This window comes from Musca autumnalis, unplaced genomic scaffold, assembly GCF_047663935.1.
Source record: "Musca autumnalis isolate F117 unplaced genomic scaffold, ASM4766393v1 scaffold_4, whole genome shotgun sequence".
NCBI lineage: Eukaryota > Metazoa > Arthropoda > Insecta > Diptera > Muscidae > Musca > Musca autumnalis.
Window position 1 is genome coordinate 151,265,563 of NW_027411977.1, and position 27,095 is coordinate 151,292,657.

Below are 27,095 nucleotides of genomic sequence, written 5' to 3' on the forward strand. Positions count from 1 at the left end.
GTTGCAAGACAAGTAGATTCTTACATCAATTTTTTTTGTTATGAATCCAAAAATGTATCATTATGTTGTGTTTTTTATAGAAAACTACATATGTATGTACATAAGTCGAAAATTCAAATTTTCAGATAGCAAAAATAAGGAAAAATAATTGAAGGACGTAGTTAAAATTGACTTGCTTTTGGGAAGTTTCACCACAATTTCTCATCAGTCTTTTGATTTGAAACAAATGAATGAAAATAAAAAATCTGCATACTTTCTCTTTATTTGCAGTCTATTATATATATATAATATTAAACAAATGAAATAGTATATCGCTCAAAAATGACATAAGACGACTATTAATTCTTCTTTCCCAGCCCCCCTATTCAGTAACTTTTTAACAACTTTACTCATTGTTTATTTTACAACAATTTCATTTGTTTGTTTTGTAGTTGTTACAAAAAAAAAAGAAATTTTAACAACTTTTCAATCGATAAAAGTTACAGAATAGGCCCACAGAAAACCACAACGTTGTGGTCTGTGCTTTTTCAATGAATTATTATTTAATATTTTTAAAAACACATTTTTGTATTTCCCAACATCTTAGAGGCAAACTTGGAAAACAATCTTGGGTGTTTCTTGCAAGAGAATAAAAGGATATTGTTTTCTGAAGTTGTTTTCAGTTCAAGTAGAGATTATCAATTGTAGATTATTGAAGTTGGTGCCTTGGTACTACAAACACATGAATTTATATCTAGATATGTGGACTTTTGTTGGATTGTATGGACGAATATTCTTTATAATTCATACATTGTATGACTCAAATTGAGTGATTACAGTTTCAAATATTATTTGCATTGTTTGCTAATTGAATATTTTTTTCATGTATTTCAGGGCGATGGAAACACATCGTTTCTGCGAGCTGCCAGAGCTGGCAATATGGACAAAGTTCTCGAACACTTGAAAAACAACATTGACATTAATACCAGTAATGCGGTAAGTTTAACAAAGAACATTGAACATTTGAGAAAATAATACAACTTATTGAATTTAAATCTTTTCAGAATGGTTTAAACGCATTGCACTTGGCCTCAAAGGATGGTCACGTTCATGTAGTCTCCGAATTATTAAGACGTGGTGCAATTGTAGACAGTGCTACCAAAAAGGGCAACACTGCATTGCATATTGCTTCGTTGGCTGGTCAGGAGGAAGTTGTAAAAATGCTCCTACAACATGGAGCATCCGTTAATGTGCAATCACAGAATGGTTTTACGCCATTGTACATGGCTGCACAGGAAAATCACGATTCGGTGGTAAAACTATTATTGTCAAATGGCGCCAACCAAAGTTTAGCCACTGAAGATGGATTTACACCATTGGCCGTGGCTATGCAACAAGGTCACGATAAGGTTGTGGCTGTTTTGTTGGAAAGTGATACACGTGGCAAGGTTAGGTTGCCAGCCTTGCATATTGCTGCTAAAAAGGATGATGTAAAAGCAGCCACATTACTTTTAGATGTAAGTAAAATTTGAATTTATCTTGATATTCGTAATATAAAATAACCTCGAAGGGCAGTTTTAACACTCCACTAGTAAAATCTGCCTACAAAGCGCAAATATACTAGTCTAGTTATGATGAAGTGGTGGATGAAGTCTATATACATATTTAACATGTTTGGAATACAGATTTTTTTAAACTTCGAGGTTATTTTTCTAAACAAAATAATACCGTTTACCTTTGTGAACAAATTTATAATATTGTATTCTTTATTTACAGAATGATCACAATCCTGATGTAACTTCCAAATCTGGCTTTACTCCCCTGCACATTGCCTCGCACTATGGCAATCAAGCTATTGCAAATCTTTTAATACAAAAAGGAGCCGATGTAAACTTTTCAGCTAAACATAACATTAGTCCACTTCATGTGGCTGCTAAATGGGGTAAAACGAATATGGTTTCATTGCTTCTAGAGAAGGGAGCAAATATCGAAGCAAAAACCCGTGATGGCCTAACCCCTCTACATTGTGCTGCTCGTTCGGGCCACGAACAAGTTGTAGATATGCTCTTGGAACGAGGTGCTCCCATAAGTGCTAAAACTAAAAATGGTCTTGCTCCTCTACACATGGCAGCTCAAGGAGAACATGTAGATGCAGCTCGTATCCTGCTGTATCATCGAGCACCGGTAGATGAAGTGACAGTAGATTATCTTACCGCCTTGCATGTAGCTGCTCACTGTGGACATGTTCGAGTAGCCAAGTTGCTATTGGATCGAAATGCTGATGCCAATGCTAGAGCATTGAACGGTTTTACTCCTCTACACATTGCTTGCAAAAAGAATCGAATTAAGGTTGTGGAGCTGCTACTACGCCATGGAGCAAGTATTAGCGCCACAACAGAAAGTGGTTTGACCCCGTTGCATGTCGCTGCCTTTATGGGATGCATGAATATTGTCATTTATTTATTACAACATGATGCTAGCCCAGACGTTCCAACTGTTCGTGGTGAGACACCATTGCATTTAGCTGCCAGAGCAAACCAGGTATGGAAGATAATTGTTGTGTAACTTTATTTATGTATTTGTAATTACGTTATGTCGAGTAGCGTTAGTTAGGTTTTAAATTAGGACACATGATGTAGGTGTGATTGTATGAATCATATTGCTAACTTCGGTCGTTAATTTCGTGGGTTAATCTTTCCTTCAATCCTAAAAATGTATTTAAATAAAATTTTCAAATTTAATATAAAATTAATTAGAAAAAAATCACAAGCTACATTCAATCGGGTTTGGTGATTATTACGTATACTCTCAGTTGTTGGCTGTAACAAGCAATAAAATAGAACATAACTTTCCGAATTCACTGTTTTCGTAATTGCCCGGCCTCCGTCCGGAAATTAAAAAAAAAAATCGGCTATGTATTTATCAGTCATTCCTCTAATCAGGCTAAATATAATATGCAAAATATGAATTCGACCAAATAGTATTTTTGTTTAGCTCACAAAAACATCATAAAATATATATTTTAAAATTTGATATTTTCAATCATAAAATATTTCGTATAGAAACATTCCCATTGGCCTCATGTCCGCTATTATGGGCTTCCGAGACAATCAGAAACAAGTTTTCGCCCATGTGCTATTATAAACTAGAAAATAAAAACCCGTATTACTTATCTCGAGCTTTAAACAAAGAAATACTACGCCAGTACCATTATGGTGCAATTATATGCACACCCGCTGAAGGTCGTGGGTTCGATTCCCCGGCCAAGCAACATCAAACAATTTTCAACGGTGGCAAAATACCCCTCAGTAATGTTGGCGACATTTCCTGAGTATTTCAGCCATGTAAATCTTCTCTACAAGTGGTCTCTTAAGACACGCCGTTCGGACTCGGCGATAAACTGTAGGTCCCATATCATTGAGCAAATATTAATCGGGGTGCACTCATTGATCTGAGAGAAGTCTCCCTTGTTCCATCTGGGATGTTTGTGGAACAATTATTTTTATATTACCATTGTATTGTCCTAACAACGAATTAGCAATTTTAAGGTCGTCGGGTTAAAAAGGACAAAGGGCAGTCTTTAACAAATTTTGAATTAATTTTTTGAACAAATATTTGTATGTATACATTTGTATGCTACATTTTAATTTTTCTGTTGCAATAAAATAATAAAGATAAAAGAAATAACTGCTAAAGAAAATTTACATGCAATCCTTGCGGGAACTTTTTTAACGGTAGAGGAAAAGAGACCACGTCTTTCTTAATAATTATTTATGCTCCACACGGCTATGTGGCGGTTTTTTTATATTTGCAAAAAATGCAAAAAGTTATAACCCTAATGTATGTACATATGTGGTCTGTTCCAGAACTGCAAGAATCTACTAATTTTTACTATTTTTCCGATAACATAAAGGAAAATATTTTATCGTACTAAAAATAGTATGTTCTTGCAGGTACTGGAACAGAGCAATGCTTGTATATAAAGATTTGTGAATGAACTGATTACAATTTTTTACTTTTGTACATTTTCTTATTTATATATTTTATTATGTCCTTCTCTTCAACAGACTGATATTATACGCATTTTATTGCGCAATGGTGCTCAGGTTGATGCGCGTGCTCGTGAACAGCAAACTCCACTTCATATTGCATCGAGATTGGGCAATGTAGACATCGTTATGCTATTGTTGCAGCACGGTGCTCAGGTGGATGCCACAACCAAGGATATGTACACGGCTTTACACATTGCCGCGAAGGAGGGCCAAGATGAGGTAAAGCAATTAATTGCCAAAAAGATTATGGATCACATTGATACTGTATATTTGATGCAATTATTTTGGATACGCCATCAAGAGTATTTCATATAAATATTCTGAAATTTGTAAAATTTATATTCTTAAAGTTTTATGTCGTCGTTACATAAGTGTTGTTCTTTTCTCTCTATTATTATTTATTTATTATTATTTGTAATAGTTTTCTCTTTTCTCTCTCTCTTTTAAACCACTGATTTATTTAACATACATACATATACATATCTATATTTATTGTTGTTATCCTAAAGTTGCACAGATTTTTATTTATTTATTTGTTATTGCTGCAATTGTTGTTAATTTTTACAAATTAAAAAAAAAAAACAAAAAGAAATCGAAAGATGTAAAATAAAAAAGAATATATTTTAATTTTCATTAGGTATTTTTATTTTAGTATAAAAACACATTTTCATATTCGGTACGTCGGCATGTAAACTCTTTTCAATTTAGACTTTCAGCAGTGAGATAATATGACACAAATCTATGTGTGTGGAAATGAGTGGACCCTACTGTCTAATGACTGACAACTACAAATACTGGTATTGGGAATATTGTTTTATATGTAGCGTGTACGTAGTTGTCATTACCTTCAGTAGGGATACACTAGTTGAAACAGTATGTCGGGTTATTGAAAAGAGCCTAGAGTATTTGCTGGCAGCTTTTCTGAAAACACTTATAAATACTTATGTTATGTTAATATATTGGTGGGTGAGGGTGTTAGCTTTATTATTTTTGTTTTCATGTCTCTGTGTACACTCATTTCACCAATACTAACCAACATCATAATAACTACCACTATTCAAACATTCAACCAGTGACAAAATTTTCACAGATTAAGTCCTGGTCTATTCCTTAGACACTTCTACTTCATACATAGCAATGACAACAAACCCGTTCTACATTTTAGGTGGCTGCAGTATTGATTGAAAATGGCGCTGCATTAGATGCTGCCACCAAGAAGGGCTTTACACCATTGCACTTAACAGCTAAATACGGTCACATCAAGGTCGCACAATTGCTGTTGCAAAAGGAAGCCGATGTTGATGCTCAAGGCAAGAATGGTGTGACGCCGCTACACGTGGCCTGTCACTATGACAATCAGAATGTTGCCTTGTTGTTGCTGGAGAAAGGTGCCAGCCCTCATGCAACAGCCAAGAATGGCCACACTCCGTTGCATATAGCAGCTCGCAAGAATCAAATGGACATAGCTACAACACTTTTGGAATATGGCGCCCAAGCTAATGCAGAAAGTAAAGCTGGTTTCACTCCCCTGCACCTTAGTTGCCAGGAGGGTCACACAGAAATATCGAATCTTCTAATCGAACATAAAGCTGGAGTTAATCATCCAGCTAAAAATGGGCTGACACCGATGCATCTATGTGCCCAAGAAGACAACGTCAATGTTGCCGAAATACTCCAACGCAATGGAGCCAACATTGACATGGCAACCAAGGCTGGATATACACCACTACATGTTGCAGCACACTTCGGACAGGCCAATATGGTGCGATTCCTTTTACAGCATGGAGCCAATGTCAATTCAGCCACTTCCATTGGCTACACACCCTTGCACCAGAGTGCCCAACAAGGACATTGCCACATTGTGAAGCTTCTTCTCGAGCACAATGCCGATGCCAATGCTCAAACTACGAATGGACAAACACCATTGGATATTGCCAGGAAATTGGGTTATATTAGTGTTTTGGATTCTCTAAAATCATATACCAATGAGCCCGAAGGTTCCACTCAAATTCATTCGGATGAAAAATATCGTGTTGTAGCACCCGAGGCAATGCACGAATCGTTCATGTCCGACTCTGAAGAAGAAGGAGGTATGTATCATAAACGAATGCATAAATATGTCACACACACACACATTTTACATTTCTGTTATCATGGACTTTGTTACTTAGATTTAGGGGAATGTAAAAATGCACCACATATTTTGTTTATTCCTTATTTAGTTTTGGCTCAAAATATGTTTACACATTCTCTCCAACATTGTTACCAAACTACAACGCGCGCACATACACACATATACATACATTTTTCTTAAAAAAAAAAGAAAAACAGTTACCCAAGTCCCAATCCTATTTAAGTCAAAATCCATCCATCAATCCGCCCGTCTAATAGATAGATGATGGTCGGTTCCTCTTAACAAAACAGAATAAGAACACGAACCAACCAAAAACATACTTCCCACTTGTGACACTCGAGCCGTTACTTGAAATATGTCCTTTCGTTTCTAATTGTAAATTGTCATTTCTTGATTGTGTCATCTACATCCAACCTATCCGTTATCGTTGTTATCACATGCCAAATATAGGTGACACAAATGATTGGGATCCATGTTTGGGCATTAAAAGTGACCGCCAAAAGAACGATAGCCACATTTATCTGCCATATTATCGCGGTGAATCACTGTTCTTGTCCTGTAAGTCGTAATCCTATGAAAAATGGACTCCTCATTTTACTACCTGTATTCTCATACTACTCGTTCATTCATATATACCACTACCATCTACCTCTATTACAAACGTCTAAGTGTAATTGTAATAAAACATTTAATATATACATATGAATGTACTTATGTAGATTTTTTATTTCGTTTACATCAACATTATTTTCAGTGTATAAGATGTGTTTATTGTTTTCGTTTTAAAGCGAACTAAGAGACCAATATGTGTACACAGTAATTGACTGATTTCAACCCCTATTTGCTATTTGACAAGGCCTGATGTTAAGGCACTTGTTATGCAATGAAACATTCAGCATTCGTTGCCATTTGTTTTCTGATTTAAAAATATCCAGAGGAACAAAAGTCGAATTTTGGAAAAATCAATGTTTTGATTTAACATAAAGCTTTTGAAAGCCAGCCCGTCATTATTTATGAATGAAAGTAATAATCCATCGATAATCACACATGATCAGAATAGAGGTTTTATCATTTCGGCCAAAGATTATAACAGAAGTGGTGTTATTGAAACTACCACAAATGGCATAATCTCACAAAGCTATAGATAGAAAGAAGCGCAAAGAAGCAAATTTTTTAGATAACATGTGAATACTGGAAACTCATTATAAGGCACGCCAATATATAATATTTAGCAGGTCTCATAGATTAAATAGATCACATGTTGTCAATATATTAAAGCTATAAATATATATGTTAGATGAACTATAGTGAGATTATATACACATCCAATAGCAATTCAACAAAGTAAGTAATATTCTTCATACTTTTAAATTCAGAAAGTTTTTCTCAGAAGTAATCTTTGACACAAATTGACGAAATCCTATGAAAATATTTTTAATGAGAATTTAAGGGAAATTTTGTTAAAATCGAAAGATCGTCAAATTAATATTCTCCTTATTAAATGGTAATGGCGTAGCTCAGGGTATAACGATGTGATGGGCCGTATAAGCGACATGTCAATATAGAAAAGCTTCAAGTCTAATGAGTAGTAGAAAAGAATAAAACTATGACGCGAGTACTCCCACAATTACGGAGTTGTTCACAATTGAAATTTGAACAACTCCGTAATTGCTCCCTATGTTATCAATCGGCGCCCATATTTTCAGTTAAACTGTAGTAAGTTGCAATAATATCTCTACTAAAAAAATAATTTTTCAACAAAATGGTAGTAACTCGAAAATTGATTAGAAATATAAATAAATACATAATGAAATAAAACGAAATCTAGTGTTATAGTGTATTTAGCAAGATATCTTTACGATGGGATAGTTTTTTTTTGTATAATAAACTTTTAACATTAACATAAGAAGTTTTTTGGTTCTACTGAAAAACAATAAAATTTGGGTTACTACCCTATTTTGAACAGGTGCGATATTATGTTTACACTGTAAGCTTATATTGTTTCTAAAAGGTCTTTTTTTGTTTTATCATTTATTAAATTGATCAGCTATAATTGCTTAAATTTATTACCTCTGTATGTATTAGCATGGCTATTTTTGGGAATGTATAAATGTACATACATACATAGGTATATGCAAGATTGTTTATATGTGTACATATACATAAATGAGATGTATTTGGCGTATAATTTATAACAATTACCCCAAACAAACAATAAACACCTCATTCAGCCCAATCACCTTAGCTTCCTTCGGATTTGTCCCTTCTACTTTCTTGCTCGCCACCGCAGTCTCCTTTGGGGTAAGCGGGTACAAGTTTGGGAAGGAACATCATCTCTCGAATTTTCTCACCTGAGTTTGCTTCTAATGAAGAATAATACAGTCAAAATAGATAATGAAATAACAATAATTCCCAGAAAGTTGAATTTTTGTGTAGAGCTAGGGCTTGCCATTACAAGTAATGTACTAGAAGTTTCCATCGATCCCATATGTCTAAAAGAAGTTATTCGGAGTCAAAGGTCCAAATTTAAGAGTTTTTTAAGTTTGCAAAACTTTTTAAGGTCAGATGAAGTAACATGTCTTCCGGTGATAAGTTCTGGTTCTGCTCATATGGAACAAGACTTTCCAATTGTTCGAGCAGTTCTCAACTTTGCGTCTTTTCTCTATCATTGCCCAAAGAGATCGTCGTGTAGTCAACTGTTCTATCAATATTTTGCAATGATCTTGCTATACGTGCCAAGGCATTTGGCCCATGGGGGATCTAAAATATTCACAATATTCAGTTGAAAGTAGAGCATCTCTGATAGATCCTGCTTTAATCCATACCGAAGGATTAAAAAGATTCCCAACGTTAAAAGAGATATGTATGTTGAATCAGCTCAGTCAGTGGTTGCCCTCCGATAGTTACTCGGCAAGAAGCGCACAGTAGTGGAATTACATCTCCCTTTCATATTGAGCATCATCGCAAATGTAACGACGCACAGTGAAAATCGGTACTAATTTGACAACAACGTAACATTGAAAACAAATCAAAGTGAAACGACGCAAATCGAGTTTCTTAAAGTCATAACCCTAATGTACATACAAAGGAACGCACAAAACAATAAATGTGGTATTTATACCTTCAGCCTTTATGCCAAAATTGTGCCTCATCGAAATAATGATTTTAGATATTTGAACGAAATCCGTTTCAGACAATTTGCGGTTGATTTAACCATGTCCGTCCGTCTGTCTGGCTGGTGCGCACTGATTTGTTTCGAATTTTGCGTATAATAATATTTTGTCTAAACTTAGTTCAGGTTGGAAGATAGGTCATATCGGCCCACACCTTCCGGTACCAACCCCACAAAAGTTCGAACATTTTTCCTAAAATGGCGCGGACGATAACTCTCGGAGGGAATATGGACCCAATCGGTGTACTTCTTTGTTTACCTCCCACACAAATTTTAGAAAAAAAGTATAACTTAACAGTTCGTCTCGGATCGTTTTGAAGCTGTTTGCATCAAGTTCTTCTTGACGGGCCCCTATTACGACGGCGCAATTTTTAGGCCAAAAGGTCCAAAAAAGCCTGCCGTAAGATAACCTTCGAAGGGGGACACCGATTTGGTCCAAAGGTTATAAATCGTATTATTTATTACACACTCGGATTATGTCCAAATATTGACTACATCGGACTACTTTTTCGGTTACCTTTTACACAAAGTTTGGAACGAGTGCAGTTTAAGTACTCGTCTGGGATCGTTTTAATAATGTTGGCAACATGTTGTGTATGCGGCCCTAGTTAGAGAAATTGTCCCTGAGAAATTGTCACAAAAATTAAAAAAACCTATAGACGTCAGAAGTATCGTCGGCACAGCTGACTGATACTTTCTTACTTGTTTCGTATTAACCTTAAAATAGGACTGTATCATTTTTGGAATAAATATATTAATTCAGTACAGATTGTTTGTTGGACTTTATAAAAGTTAAAGGAAAATTTGGCGGCCACCCGTAAGAATACTTCTGATATTAAACACAAAGCAAATACTAAAGATACATATCTCAATAACTACAATAGAGTTGTTCCGACGTCATAAAAAACTACATGGTCTATTTATTATAAATTAAATGTGAATTTGTAAATATATGTAGAAATCTAATTTAATTTATGTTTATAATATATTACACATATAAAACTCACCGATGGTCTGAAATCAAATCTCGAATATTGGAATTGATTAATAATGTGGATTGATAAGTGCACTTAATACCATAAATGTATTCATATGAAGATAGGATTAATCCTGAATTGGAAACCAAAACTCATCAAGAAATTTACAACATGATTTGGTTTCTATCAAAATATACATTTTTTAATTAAAAACTAAAACGCTAAAATAAAAAAATGTTGGGGGAAACAATGATGACTATATATATATATATGCATGAGATTTGATTTGAATTGAAATACGTATGTATGTATCACATTTATGTCATTGTAAATTTTAGAAAGCAAAAATCAAAACGAAATCTTAACTCATTCATCATTTTTGTATGTACTTTCAAATATATCACTGCACATTATCATCATCCAACTTTGCTGTGTTGACTCAATCGTACGAACAAATTGGAATGCTACAAATCGCTAAAAACAAACAAACAAATAAACACTACAACCACAAATACCACCACTGCCCAAAATGTCGCCAATGCTACTCGCTAAACTACCCATCGATCAGGCGAAGATAATATGCTTTCCGATCAACCTTATCGCTATCTGACAGTTGATGAAATGAAATCCCTAGGAGATGATTCGTTGCCCATTGATGTGACACGTGACGAACGTGTGGATTCGAATCGAATGGCTCAGAGTGCTGAATACACCAACGCTGCTGGATTACAGCAGCAGCAACCGCAAGCGGCTGTAGAGAGTGCCATAAGTCCACAAAAGGCACAAACCTACAATGCTGTCCATACGAAAACAATGCGTGATGGTGGCATTTACATTTCCAATGATATGCTAAATGGTGATGATCATCAACACGAAGGGTAAGCTTTTGTTTCCATATATGTAGGTAGCTATGATTTTTTGTAGAGTTTTCGGTTTCTCTTGCGTTTTTAACGTTTTTGTTCTGTCAAAATACTTAATTCCAATAACCGAAATTTCATAATTTACTCTGTATATGTTCTTCTAAAATTTTTCTTCACACGCATAGACGTAAATTGCAATGGAAGAGGTTTGTTCTTTGTCTGGTTAATCTCACGGTGTAGTTGACAAATACTGATGCTTTCTCATTTGATTTTTTCAGTTTCTTGGTTTCCTTTTTGGTTGATGCACGGGGTGGTGCTATGCGTGGCTGTCGTCACAGTGGTGTCCGCATGATTATACCATCACGTTCAACTGCTCAGCCAACACGTGTTACTTGCCGCTATGTGAAGCCGCAGCGCACCATGCATCCGCCCCAACTCATGGAAGGCGAGGCTTTGGCCAGTCGCGTCCTCGAATTGGGTCCTGTATCTACGAAATTCATTGGACCCGTAATTATGGAGGTGCCACATTTTGCCTCGTTACGTGGAAAGGAACGCGAAATCATAATTTTACGTTCAGACAATGGTGAAACTTGGCGTGAGCATACCATTGAAAATTCCGAAGAAATTATCCATGATGTTTTGCAGCAATGCTTTGAGCCTGAAGGTATGCAGCGTTGCAGGTTGAAAACACCTACAGTTGCGATCAAAATAGTATATAGCGCAGTAGTGAGTCGAAAATAAGAGATGTTCACCATCCCATGCACAATAGAAATGATAAAATGTTTCAACAGTGAGCGCTACTACTATTATTTTGACCGCCTTATGTATGACTGTAAATGTTACAAACTACATAGTATACGTTTATTTATTCCAGAAATTGCCCAACTTGAAGAACAATCCGGAAATCATGTCTGTCGCTTTGTTACATATGATTTTCCACAATACTTTGCCGTTGTGACTCGCATACGCCAAGAGGTACATGCCATTGGACCAGAGGGTGGTATGGTGTCTAGCACAGTGGTGCCACAAGTGCAGGCTGTATTCCCACAGGGAGCTTTGACTAAAAAGATTAAAGTTGGCTTACAGGTAAATCTTTTTAAACCTCGCAAAGGTGTTGCACCAGAAAAATTACGTAAAATTAGTGTTAATCATGTACCAAAGAAGAAGCGATTTTCTCTTATTTGGTAAAGGAAACAAATGTCAAACAAGACAGATTCAGTAATGTTAAAATATTAATAATATTACATTAAAATGTAAATGCCACAGTAACTTCGAGATTATATTAACTACAATCAAAACCATCATACAAGTCTTACAAAATATAGGTATTAATCCACTCATACAATTGAATTACATAGTATATAAAGAAACATTTTTGATCTCAGCGATTCAGTTTTAATTTTTTTCTGGAAACAATGCTCAGTTTTCTGATCATTTAATATTCTGTGGATTTCTACTGGATTTAATATTTGGTGTTATATTAATTGCAAAGCTTCTATAAAAATACAGTTGCAAAAACCAAAATTGTAAAATTTTTCATATTAAATTGAAAATTTAAATTGAAATTATGTAAGAACTATATGGGGTTTAGTGCAAATTTCTTGCTATTAGTCCCGAAAACAACAAACAAATACAGTCAAAAATAACAATAACCCAATACTTGAGGGTGACAAATTAATACTTGTATGTGGAAGGGCAGTGGTATAAAACTTTTTGATCCGTTATGCATTTTTATTACTTTTGCGGTTAATGATGGTCCACCAGTATTGAATGTAATAAAGTACAACCATAAAAAACCATCATGAAGGCAGAAAGATAACAAACACATGTTAAGAATATGCTATTTAACCCAATATGTGTTGTCGACCAATGTAAAACAGTCTGATTTTTGCTCTGAAAACATCAAAATACCTCTAGAAAGTATAGGCAAAAATAGTCTCTCAGTGCTATATTTTGAAACGACCTACAACAGAGCATGATTTCTACATTTTTACTAATTGGATAAATATTATCCTCTACTATCATAATAAATACCAAAATGTTTTTCAAATCTCATATAACCTATCAAATATGGAAATTAAACCTCTACTGGAGAAGCTGGAATACTATATGTTTGGATTTCGCATTTTCATTCCTTCATTCATGCGCCCACCAGTAATTTCAGTTGGTCACCACATAATTTACAGCTTTTGGACTATTGGCCACGGAAAGCATAATATCGCTGTAAACAGGATTGCTCCGTTCAACAAATATCGCGAAAGGATTGCACCGATAAGCACCAACTTCAAAATTTATCTTGGATTCGTTGAAATATTACGCAAAGTTTGGACCAACGCAGTATACATAGACCATTTTCTCAGGAAGTATGGACTTGCCCCTGAAGAAACTTGTACCGTCGAAATGCGGGCAGCAAATACAAGGTATTGCAAAAAAAATCAAAGCGATTCGAAAGAAAGCCTTCAACTGCACTTTTCCGAAATTTTGTGTGGGATGTACCGGAAGGAGTGGACCAATATTGTTCATATTCGAATTTGATTCATATCTAGTAGAAGTATTACAATGTTCAAAGTATATACATAACCGGTTAATGCTTTCGTGAGAACCATTTTAGCGAAAAGTTTTTAACTTTTGTGGGGGAGGTACCCGAAGGAGTGGACCGATATGGCCCATCTTCGAAATTAAACTAAGTTTGGATAAACTATTACTAGGCCAACAATATTAACCAAATCGGTGGATCCGTTCGAGATTTATAGTGCGCACAGACAGACGGACGGGACATTGCTAAATTAAATTGACTCCAAATTGTCTGAAACAGATTTCGTACAAACATACTTGGGGTCTTATGCCCTAGACAGACGGCAGAGTTAATTTGCAGTAAATATTCCTTAATTTCAATTAATTTTTCAAACTGACAGACGATAGTTTCTGCATTTATGAAACAGCTGTTTGTTTGTACCCATTTTTATAAAGTTCGCCAAAATATGCGAAACAAATATATATTCTACCCTTGATTTTCTCGCTACGATAAAGCAAAAATAAATTTAATTTCTTCGCGATATTTTTGAGTCTTTTTAATATTATAAAACTGTCACAAAACTGTAAAGAAACATTTGAAGAAGATATTATTATCGATAGAAATGGTATGGTGGGTAATGAAATGTTTGTGAAAATAAAAATTTTAAAAATATGTATGTATGTGCATAGATATGATAGAAGGCCTGAAAAACGATTCGCTTTTATGCTATTCGCGAAAGACCACTACTTATTTGAAAGAAACATGAAAATTGCTGATTTGTTTTTATTTTTTTATTTTCATAAACATGGACATTTGACAAAAGACAATTGATTTTCAACAGCATTTGCCATATTGAAATTGCTAAATTCAGTATAAATTCAGTTTGTGTGGATATTGTTCAAATTAATTTGAATTAAGGTTGTTAATGCAAATTAAGACCGCCGTCTGTCTAAGCTGTAAGGCACATTTTTGGTCTTGGCTTTGAATCAAGGTTTTGTTGTTAAATAATAAATATACCCTCCTTAGCCGAAAGGGTGAGGGTATAAAAACTCGGAAAATATCTTCCTACGAAACATTTACTAAAATTTGGCGAACCAGAACCATTCGAGTGCAACATGCCGTTTCTTCAAAGTGGAAAGACATAAGGAACACAACTTTGGCAATTCTCCAAGAAACCATATATTGGTAATTTGTGCAAACATTTAATTGCCATCCAAAGTAGTAGACAATTATTTTTTTACTGTATTCCTTAAAATTATAATGAAACGTTTTTTGACGGAATATTATTCTGAAGACCAATAACAAGAGATCTGCCCAAAAATGCGTAAAGTTCTTAGATAATATGTTGCCATAAATGCATAATTAATATGACGTTTTTTTACAATTTTGGTTTTCGCAATTATTTAGTTGTCTAACTGTACACATATTTGAGAAAGAAATTGCTTGGTTTTTATTACAAACAACTGCATTAACCTTAAACAAAATCAGATTTGATGAAAAAAGTATTAAAATTTTAGTAACTAAACTTCAATAAAAATGTATAACAATGGATTTTCTACATCAAATCGCCAAGACGCGGATAATATAAGCGGTTTTCACGAATCGTTGTAGTGTGGTATTGCAGACCTAGTACGTACATCTTGTGAATATTGTAGACATACAACTGTTTACAATACCACTACAACAGAAAACATTACAGTTCAATTTAACACAATTTTGTTAATTTACTCTACAAAAACTGTTGTAAACTATTGTACTTTATTTTTACAAGGGTGAAGAACAGATGACTGTTTTACCGTCACTTTGTTCTGAGTTTTATTTATGTCGGTATTTTTTTTTAGAAAAATTCAAAGAATAAGTGTATCGAGGCAAGAAAAAGTAAATTGAAGGAAAAAGGCGTAATAAAACCGAAATTAAAGGATGGACTGACGATGAGGTTAAGGGTTGACTTCCAATTGTGAATTTCAGAAAATCGATGAAATGTTTACTGCTTTATTTTGCAGCGTAAACAGCATAGAATAATTGGTAAAAAAGTCGATCGGCACAATATTGCCGGATATATGAGTGTTGAAAGGGATCAATTTATTGTGTTTTGTAGCAGCATGTAGCATAGAAATTAAAAACGTGTTTTTCTCGAATTGCTATTTTGTAAAAATCATTTTTTAAAAAATCGATCGATGAAGGACTAGATCTTTATATTCTAAATAACCCCACAAAAATATATGACGATCGGTTAATTAGTTTTCGACCTAGATAGAGCTGGCAACGCAAAACGCTTTTTCAAAAAAAGGGTTTCGTGTACGCCCATTTGCCTCAAAACCACAAAATATTTTTCAAAAAAAAAAAAAAAAAAATCAGGCACTATATTAAGATATGCTCTTTTACATAAAAGAATATACCAAAAAATTGATTTTTTTGGGCTTTACAAGATGTTTCGATTTGTTAACAATTTTCACAAAAAGACGTTCACACTTCGATAAGAAACCCTAGTACATATCAAGGCATATTTATAGAAGGTAGAAGTGACAATCAGCTGTATTTTTACTTTTTTTGTAAATTGTTGTTTCAAAATGTATTAGGGTCTGCTAATTGTTGTACTCTTACGTTTGAGTAAAAGATTTAGTTGTGCTTTTATGTTGTAAATAAAAGACTTATTGATAAATTAACAAACTTAAGCAAGATTTATTCTGGTTAATTCTGGAAACTGAAATACGTTACAATAGTTGATGTGCGTGTTAATACTTGTGGTGTAATACAATGACTGTGTTGTCTGAATGACTGAAAGAGACTGACTGAGTGAGAAAGAGTATAGCATGAGGGTAGCAAGTGTGTGTGTGTGTGTATGTATAATAACAATGATGCCTAGTTTCTGATTGTTTACAGTAGAACCCTAACATCTCCCTTTTTGAGACTTCTCGGGGGTCCGGGATACTGGCTGTACAGGGTTTCTTCGAGAAGTGATGCGTTGTGGGTGCATAACCGGTGATGATGGTGGAGTTGTGAAATCTTCTTCCATTGGTGGACTAATGTTGAAGTCTTCTAGTAGGATTTGAAGAGGAAGATTATCATTTTGCTCTGCAGGTACATTTTCATCGGTTTCTCTTGGTCTGAGTTGATCTGCGTGAGATCTCACAAGAATTTGTCTCTTATCCACTTGAATGAGAGTGTTGTAGGTAACATTTCCCACTTTGTTGATAATTTCACCTGGAACCCAGTAGCTCTTATTACCTTTGAAGTGTTTAGCGTAGACAAGATCTCCAGTGATGAAATTTCGTTGTTTTGTACCATGTTTCCGGTTGTATTGTTTCTCCATTTGAATGTTTCTCCCTCTGCTCGCTGGTGGAGGCTTTGTTATTAAATCGAAAACTGTTCTCATTTTTCGACCTAGGAATGATTCCGCTGGAGAGAGTTCATTAGGTGAGTTTTTGTTCGGTGTTGAACGATACACTTCTAAGAATGTTTGTAGTGCATTAGATGCCGTCTCCTTTCCCTCTGATTTTTTTAAAGATCGTTTGAGAGTATCGACGAATCTTTCTGCTTGACCATTGGAACTTGGGTGATATTGAACTGTTCGTGTGTGTTTGATTCCTCGTTTAGAACACCAATTTTCAAAATCCGCTGAGGAAAATTGTGTTCCATTGTCGGATACGATTTGTTCAGGATTTCCAAACTGTGAACAATAAGTTGTTAGTAACCTTAATGTTGCTGCGGTCGTGGTTGATGAAGTTTCATATATGACGGGATATTTGGAATATGAATCCACTATTACGAGGTAGTAAATGCTTTTTACAGGACCTGCGTAATCTATGTGAACACGTTCGAGAACGCGTGTTGTTGTGGGCCAAGGACAAAGGTTGGTTTTGATGGGACTTTTTGCTGCGAGTTGGCAATTGTTGCATTTCTTGACGTAAGTCTCTATGTCCTTGTCTATGTTTGGCCAATATACGTAGCTGCGTGCGATAGATTTGCTTCTTTCTGTTCCTATGTGTCCGCGATGCAGTTGTTTGAGAATTTGTTTTCTGTAGCATTCGGGTACTATTATGCGCGTATTGAACATAAGACAATCATCTGTTATTGATATTGAATCTTGCCTGTTGAAATATGGAAGAATTGAAGAATCTATGCTGTTTTTGTTTTCTGGCCAGCCGTTGTGTACGTAGTTTGAAACTGTTTGTAAGGTTGAATCCTTTTTGGTTGCATCCTGTATCATTTTGAAGCTAACTGGCAGTGTTGATACGGCGTCTGTGATGTCATATCTTATGTCGTTTTCTAGGTTGATTGAAGCTATGATGTACTCGTCTGATGGTTTTTCATGTGCGCTTATCAATCTTGACAGAACGTCTGCATGTCCAAAATCCTTTGTATTGGTATACTTTATATCGAAATCGTAGGTGAGAAGGATGAGAGCCCAACGTTGTAACCTGTTCGCGGTGTAGACCGGAATACCTTTTTTGGAACCAAATATGGTGAGCAATGGCTTATGGTCGGTATGTAGGGTGAATTTTCTTCCGAAAATCATTTTGTGGAAACGTTGTACGGCGAAAACTAGTGCTAGTCCTTCTTTTTCGATTTGACTGTAATTTCGCTCCGTTGGAGTAAGTGATCTTGAGACGTGATGAATGGCTTTGACACTGTTGTCTGGGTAAGTATGGTATATTACCGCTCCGATGCCATGTGATGATGCGTCCGCTGCAATGTGAATTGGCAATGCTGGATTGTAATGAGTTAGTAGTAAATCCGATGTTAGAATGCGTTTGAATTCGTTGAGAGATTGTTGACATTCTTTGGTCCAAATGAATTTGTGATCTTTTTTTAAGAGATCATCTAGTGGTTTTCGGATGTTTCTCATGTTGTAGACATATTTTCCATAGTGGTTTATGGAGCCTAGTAAAGATCGTACTTCTGAAATGTTTTCAGGGACCTTCAGATTCTGTATTGCAAGAATTTTATCTGGATCAGGTCGTATGCCATTTTTATCTATGATTTGACCTAGATACTTGATCGATGGTTTGAAAAATTGACATTTTTCGAATTTGAGTTTGAACCCGTAATCTTGAATTTTCTGTAATAACAAATTAAGATTAGTTTTGTGATCGTGAAGGGATCTACTTGCCAAGACTATGTCGTCTATGTACGCTCGTGCTCCTTGGATGCCTGTGCATAGCTCATCCATGATTCGCTGGAAGGATCCTGGTGCTGATTTTATACCTGGAGTGAGGCGATTAAATCTGTATAACCCTTTGTGAGTATTAATAGTTAGCAAGTCTTTGCTTTGATCGTCGACTTCTACTTGAAGATATGCGTCAGAGAGATCCAAATGACTAAATATCATACAATCGTGACAATCTGAGAGAATTTCTTCAGGAGTGGGCAGAGGATACTGATTTGGTTCAATTGAATTGTTGAGACCCGTGGAATAGTCTGCACAAATTCTAATTTTTCCGTTCCTTCTACTTACGACTATTGGCGCTGCAAATTTTGAAGAATTGACTGGTGTGATGATATTTGCTTTTTCAAGTCTATCTAGCTCTGTTTCTATTTCTGTTCTCACGGCATATGGTACTGGGCGTTTTGCAATGAATGTTTCTTTTGCGTCTGGAAGAAGTTTAATATGCACTTTGGTTTTTGTACAAAGGCCAAGACTGCTGTTGTCGAAAACAGGTTTGAACTTGCTTCTCAGGTTTGATATGTATTCATCGTTTGATATTTGGCGACACCAAGCTGAAATTGGTTTGTCCCAAAGGTTAAAACTTTGTATCCAGTCGATACCCATTATGTTTAAGTTATCGATTTCCGTGACGTAACATTGTAGAGTTAGCGTTTTGTCTGATACCGTTATGTTGCATTGACACTTTCCGATTAGGCTGATGCTGTTGGAATTCACGTCTGTTGCAGTATCATTTGTTTTGTGTACGTGAGGCTTACCTATATATTCCCATGTTGATCGTGATATGATTGAAATATCGGATGCTGTGTCGATTTGTAATTTGACTTGTTTCTTGTTTATTTCCACGGTGGTATATTTTCGCAATTGTTGGCGTTGTATTTTGTTTTGTCCGACTTGACTGCAGTTTTGTCTGTAGTGGACTTGCCTCGTTTTGCGCTTTTGCAAAAGTTATCCTTGTGACCTGTCTGCTGACACTTTGAACATTTATGATTTTTAAATGGACAGTATTTTGAGTAATGCATGTCTCCGCATAACCAGCAGGGCGTTTTAGGAATTTTATGGGAATGCTTGTTGTTGTTCTTGGCGAATTTCTTGACTGCGCATATTGATTTCGATTGATGCTCGATCAATGTATTGTCTGTTTTCAAATCCATGAGTCGTTGAGTTTCATCTACAAGAGTGTCTAGAGTTGTGGAGTCCTTTGCTTCGTCTAGCAATTTGAGTAAACGTAAGCGAATGTCGTTGTCTTTGCTTGATTGTAAACCCAAGACATAGATTAGACACTTGAATTGATCCACTTGCATTTCATTTAGCTTGAAGAGTTCGCACTGTAAGTTAACTCTACCGGCGTATTCCTTATAGTCTTCTCCGTCAAGTTTTTTCATTTGCAAACACTTGTAGCGTTGAGACACTTGAGTTTCTACCTTACCAAATAGTTTGTTAAGTTTCTCCAGGGTGTCTTTTAGACTCATTTCTGTTGGATTCTTTGGAAGAACGTAGTTCCTGAATCTTTCGTGAACACTGTTTGACATCTTTCTCCAGAGTAACGCAACTTTGTCATGATCGTCCAGAGATTGGGCTTCTTTTTCGAAGACATGTTGGTAGCGATTGTACCACGCTTGAAAAATTAATCCGCTTTCCGGTTCATAAACGAAGTCTGTCATGGAATGTGAAAGAGATTCCATCAATGCTGCTTTTGAAGTGCTGGGACTCGTAGCATCTTTGGTGTTTCCAGTACTCTGTGCTTGAAGTAGATTTGTTAATTGTTGCAGTAACTGCGTTTGAAGATTCATAGCCGCTTGCTGTTCAGCTAGTAATTTCACAATGTTCTCGCTTGACATTTTATGTGCAGTTGATTTTTGCGTAGATGAATTGAAATTAAAGAATTTATTTCCTTATTCACCGTCCTCGTCGCCAGTTGTTGTACTCTTACGTTTGAGTAAAAGATTTAGTTGTGCTTTTATGTTGTAAATAAAAGACTTATTGATAAATTAACAAACTTAAGCAAGATTTATTCTGGTTAATTCTGGAAACTGAAATACGTTACAATAGTTGATGTGCGTGTTAATACTTGTGGTGTAATACAATGACTGTGTTGTCTGAATGACTGAAAGAGACTGACTGAGTGAGAAAGAGTATAGCATGAGGGTAGCAAGTGTGTGTGTGTGTATGTATAATAACAATGATGCCTAGTTTCTGATTGTTTACAGTAGAACCCTAACACTAATGAAATTTGAAACTTCGAAAGCTAATACCACAAAAAGTAGATACGCCGGGTTTGAATGATTAAAATTTGTTCTATTTTAGAGGATTTTCAAAATGTATCTATATATTTTCCTGAATTTTTTGAATTTTTAAGAAAGACCCTATTCTGCAGTATTTTCTTTGACATGTAATTTTCAATAACAACAATGTTGTTTTTGTAAAATTCTTAGTTGTTGTAATTCATACATCTACCTTCTATAAATATGCATTGGTGCATATGAGAGAGTTGTATATTGTCACCATAAATGTCCAAAGACGTAACCGACACGCAAATCGAAATTCGTTCTTTGATGGGATCTGATACATAAAGCTGAAATACATGCTCTGGCAAAATAACGATCCTATGAAGAAATGGTATATCGGAAAATGGGATAATATTGCAGATTTTGTTCTAATGACGGATCCCAAAACCAAGCATTTCCGCGGTTTTGGTTTCATTAATTACTACCATTCGTGTAGGATTGATAATATCCCAAATACTCGCCCTCATAATATTCCATAAAACAGTTTTTCATTTTATAACGTTTTTTGTTTCTCCTGCAAAGTTTTCATTTTGTGGGTTACGTCTTCGGGCATTTATGGTGACGACATGTACACTAGGCTAATTGTTGTAGCTAAAAAACGAATCCTACAAAAATTTGTGAAAATCGGATTTTGATATAGCAAAGTAGGACCCAAAATACCCAAAATCGGCCAAATATGCATATTATATTTATATATAAAATTTTTGTAAGATTCGTAAAGTTTTTTCGTCAGTTGGACCATACATAATTGCGGCCTTTAGAGAATTTTCGTGAAAATGCACCTTTGGGCCAAATTATTATGGAAACAAGGATCGCCCGGGTGGCACGGGTCGCCCTGAAATTTTATATATAAGGTTTTTGGATCAGGTGAAAAAAATTTAGTGGGTAGGAGTTCCAAAAATAATTTGTTTCGCCCTAATGTACAACCTTTCGTGAAAACCGCTACAGTATTTACACATAATGCTTCCGTTGACCAAATGCTCCTAGACTTTATGATGATTCTCAATAACAACAAAATATTAAATTAAAGTCTTTCTCAAAATAAAATAAATCTATAAAGTTTGAAGTAGTAAATCTCAAAAGACATATCTTGATGTATTCAAGACTACATTTGAAATCTGTGCGTGAAGAACGATATGTTAATTGTACTAAAATTATTCATTAATTTATTCCTATTATTCCTATATCTACTATATTTTATTATCTACAATATTATATTATATAATGGCTAGACTAGCTGATGGCCACAGCAGCCAATGCTATATCTTGCCTTTACTAACTCTGTATTTACTACATTGTTAATAATAAATAAATAAATATAATGGCTAGAGTTAGTATTTACCGTGTATTGTGTAAATACCCGTTTAATGCCATATCTATAACAATAAATATCAAATATGAAAACACAATAACAAAATAAAAATATCTCTGAACCTTTTACAATAAAATTATGCACAAAAACTTACTCAAAGCGTATCAAATATATAAGCCTCTAAAAATTAATATTCACTGATCATGGATCGAGTTAAATAGAAAAACCGTAACCTGTGAAAACAAAACTCGAAATAATAAAAACAATAGTTTGTAGAAGTATAAAATATCATAGTTTCGGAAAAGAAAAAATAACATAACTTCATACAGTGTTGGTCACAGAATTAGCACACCCCTTTGGGGCAAAATGATTTCAGTCAGCTAAGAGTTTTGATAGGGTAAATTTAAATATTTTCGTAAACAAAATCCTTTTCTATAATGTATTTAACAGATTTAATGATATAAGTGAATAGTATTATCAGTGGTTTTTTGAAAATAAAAGTTTTGTGAAGACGCCCAAATTATCAAGGGGACATATAATTAGCACACTCTATGATTTGTTAATTTAATTCAATTAATATATAAAAATTAATTTATATTGAAGTTAATTCATATTCAAAACGCATTGAACAAATCATTTTTTCATAGAAAAAATAATTTATCGCCCGGAATCTCAAAATTTATCCCAGTAGCGGACCATTTTTCGTAATGTACACCTAAACGTCAGAAAGTCGTAAAAACTTTAAAAACAAATGTACAATTGGATCTGAAATTATTGGAATTGTTAAGCGATTACTGAAAATTAAATATAAAGTGCAAAAACTTTTCAAAAAGTGTTTAAGGTAGATGATTCATTCAAGAAAATTTTCGATTTGGAAGGGGTTTATAGAATGAAGATCAATAAAATGCACCATTATGTAAAGAAGGATAAACTTATAACACCATTTGTTATTCAAAATTACAAGTCTGAATAACACCTAAGACTTATCACTACAAAACTGTCAACAAAGCCCTAGGTGAACACGTAGCACATGAGTATGTTTAAAGGTATAACCCTTTTCTAACAATAAAGGATTTTGAGGTTTGCTGAAATTGGTCAGAATCCATGAAAGTAGGCATATACTATTCAAGATAAATGTTTTCTGGATTATTGATTTTAAATTTATTCGTTTTAAGCTCCGGGAAACATATTATCTTGCGGTCTCACTAGACTACCTCCAATTTTCCTTATGCTTACGAAATTATTGAAATTTGCATAGGTCCCATAGAAATGAACATAGGTTTATCGTGGCATACATCACTACATGTCGGTAAAATTCAGTCCAGATGGATAAGTATTTATATAATCAATAGCTTAAACCATCATATTATAATTTCTTAATGAAAATTTTTGTGTCAAACGGATTTTACAGATGCACACTGCTGGTGGGTACATCCCACTATTCGCAAATTTACAGAGATGAACAAGAATATGATGTTTTATTTGAGGTTTCTATGAACTACTTGCCTCATTGAATTTGTTTACATGTGCAAAAAACGATAAAAAACTGAAATTTCCATCAGTCCTTGGGACCCAAGGTGTACCCCATATAATTCCCTTCTGACACTGAAATTTCGGAGACTGGTGGAGAGTATAACTAGCAGACTGGAACTTATTCCCAGAAGAAAGGGATTTAAAACAGAATATGGACGAACATATTGAAACTATTCACAATATTAGTGATTCTTTTAAGGTGTGCTAATTACGTGTCCTGTGAATTTAGGAAATTTTTTTACATTTTTGGAGGTTATTCAAATTGACAGTTATGTTTCAGTTTCTGTATTGCGTTGTATTCTTAAAGCATACTACTGAGAATATATTAGTACAAATACTTTATTCCATACAACTACTTTTGAAGGTCTTTTTAGGCAAAATAAATATTGGTAGTGGGGTGTGCTAATTGTGTGACCAACACTGTATATACATACATACATATGTACGTTTTTATGTACATACTTTTATTACCAATCATAAAGTATACTAAAACATTGTAAAAATCAACTGGTGCGTCTGAATCTATTCTTCTTATTATTATGATTAATATTATTATTCATTACGATATAACGTAACCGTAAACTTTTACTTATCACAACAACAAATATTAAATAACTATAAAACCCAATAAATTTAGTTACAAATAAAAAAACAAAACCAACATTTCAATGTTCTAATTTATTTCTTTCGTTCCGTTCGACTAAAGAAAAATGCATATTTATTCAAATGAAATCAATTTCCAATTTTGGGATTTGTCTTGGAATTTAGAACAAGGGAATATTTGTTCACAATACATTTTGTGGATATAATTAGGGTCTGGTGAAATGGAAGTGCCTTCATTTGGAAAGCTTAATACAGAAGAAAATGATTTTTCAACGGCCCCGTTTATGTAGCATATCATACATACATATATGTTTATAATTACTTATGAGTTTTTTCATATATTTTTGATTCTTTAGAATTGTGTTTCTTATGATTTCCTCTTTCTATTTGAATTCACCACTTTTATGCATTTTTCTTTGGTTTTATTTATTGGTTTTTAATTTTGATTATTTCATATTGACGTAGTTGAACTTTTTTTGTTTGATAACTAAATTTATTGGGAAATATAATGGGGTTGAACATTTTGTTTTCTTATTACAACAAGAATAAAATTGTGGGAAATGAAACTATTAAAGTATATATTTCAGTTAAAATGTTCATCACCATTTAATTCCTATCAATGTGTCACATAAAATATATAACAAATTAAAAAAAAAAATACATATCTATATATAACCCTGTTATGTGAATATTAATTGCCTAGTTGCTTAAGTTTTTGTAATGTATTAAAAAACAAAAATTGTGTAAATTATTTTACTCAACTATTGCTTGTAAGTTTTAGTGTCTAAATTCTTTCAAAGTGTCAAAGGTCAATTCAAGCAACATATGCGGCGTCATGTGCTTGAGACGTATGTTGCATGCATTGGGTTTACATTCTAAGTGTTACATATGTCATTGTAGTATTTTTATATATATTTGGCTGCATTAAAACCAAATTACGAATTTATTGACATATGGAACACTCACTCAAGCGTTAGGTTTGATTGTATTTTTTTTATTTCTTATTAAATATAAATTGAATATAATCTCTGGTACAAAAACAAACTATTACTGTATATGCTTATAAATTAATCAAGAAAGGCCAATTTTTATTAAAGAAAAAGAAGAAAAATCATTTTTTATGTATTCAGCTGCAAATGATGTGAATTCTTTCTTTATTTCATTTCATGTAATAGGCACAACCAGTTGATCCAGATTTAACTGCAAAACTTTTAGGACGTGGTGTTGCAGTATCACCTATAGTTACTGTCGAACCACGTCGTCGCAAATTCCACAAGGCAATAACATTAAGTATGCCTGCACCTAAAGCTCACAGCCAGGGCATGATAAATCAATATTCAGGCAACACACCAACACTTCGACTATTGTGCTCCATTACCGGTAAGTACTATTAGTTGCCTATTTCCTAGAACATTTTTCTTCTTGTTTGTCAATTTGCGTTTTTTGTGTTCCCGAGAATTTTTTATGTTTTTGTTTTGTTTCTTCCTTTAAAATTCTATTGACACTGTACAATAAATTGTGGACCATAATATATTTTCGATACGGGACCAACTGAGAATGAAGAATGGAAATAATTGTCGTTGTTAGAGTTTTACTTCAGCAGATTCTGTAAAGGGAATTGAAATTTTTTTTTGCTTGCTTACTACCGTGACTATCGATAGCCAATTCAAGTGTCGAACAACGTCAAAATGGACAAGGAAAGATATGAGTTAGAGAGCCCAAATGTTCTACAAAAATCCATACTTATAGTCTTGACTTATATGCTACAAACAAAAAAGCTATCCTTCCAAAAGTAATCGACATTTCTAACTCTATTTTGATTGAGTACAATATCAAAATCTGTACCACGTTACACCCTAATGTACATACAGTGAATATTGACATGTCGTCGTCTTTTCGCGAATTTCATTCATTCTTATGTTTTTTTCGTCAATCAAAAATGACACATAAAATGTGGTCTTAATCATGGCTCAGTACAATAATCGGCAGGGATTCCTAAAGTCACCTTGTTTTCAAACAATAAATGTGGAAACTTTAAAGAGCTGCTATACAATTATGTATATGGCAAACTAAGTCTTCATTATCAATTGGTCCCGTCCAAGAAATGCATATATTCATGTTGCCCGTTTACCAAGAGAATATTAAATCTGTAACGTATTAAAATATTACCCATACATACATAGAAATGTATTTGACACACAGTCAGAAGAATGCAGAAGTATATAATTGCGAATTACGTAATTATACTAAATTGAGGCATTAATGTAATTTACTTTTTATTTTTTTTTATATTTTTATTTCCGTTTTTTAATTTATTCTGTTATATTATGTTTTTTGTCTTACTTCTTTTGTTTTCTCCGTTCGTATTTTATTTCGATTTGTCAAAATATAGTCAAGAACATTATTACAAATAGTGGTTTAGTCAAATAGATAATTTTGAAATACAAACAACAAATACAATAGTTCCTTATACTGTTTACACTTTTTCATATCCATAATGGAC

General features: G+C 34.2%; 1 protein-coding gene across 16 annotated transcripts in view; it reads left to right on the top strand.

Moving 5' to 3' along the window:
• The window catches only part of Ank2 (Ankyrin 2), a 92,524-nt gene that overhangs the window by 40,766 nt on the left and 24,663 nt on the right, over window positions 1–27,095 (top strand). For 9 of the 16 annotated variants that reach the window (XM_073984144.1, XM_073984141.1, XM_073984146.1 and 6 more), the window contains 9 exons: window positions 874–975; window positions 1,044–1,496; window positions 1,756–2,520; window positions 4,047–4,250; window positions 5,197–6,121; window positions 10,883–11,192; window positions 11,453–11,838; window positions 12,049–12,260; window positions 25,768–25,972. In XM_073984144.1, the coding sequence (XP_073840245.1) occupies window positions 874–975; window positions 1,044–1,496; window positions 1,756–2,520; window positions 4,047–4,250; window positions 5,197–6,121; window positions 10,883–11,192; window positions 11,453–11,838; window positions 12,049–12,260; window positions 25,768–25,972 (3,562 nt within the window). Of the gene's footprint in view, window positions 1–873; window positions 976–1,043; window positions 1,497–1,755; window positions 2,521–4,046; window positions 4,251–5,196; window positions 6,122–10,882; window positions 11,193–11,359; window positions 11,381–11,452; window positions 11,839–12,048; window positions 24,653–25,767; window positions 25,973–27,095 lie in introns of those variants that run through there. The other 7 variants (XM_073984152.1, XM_073984151.1, XM_073984154.1 and 4 more) reach the window with 3 other exon arrangements.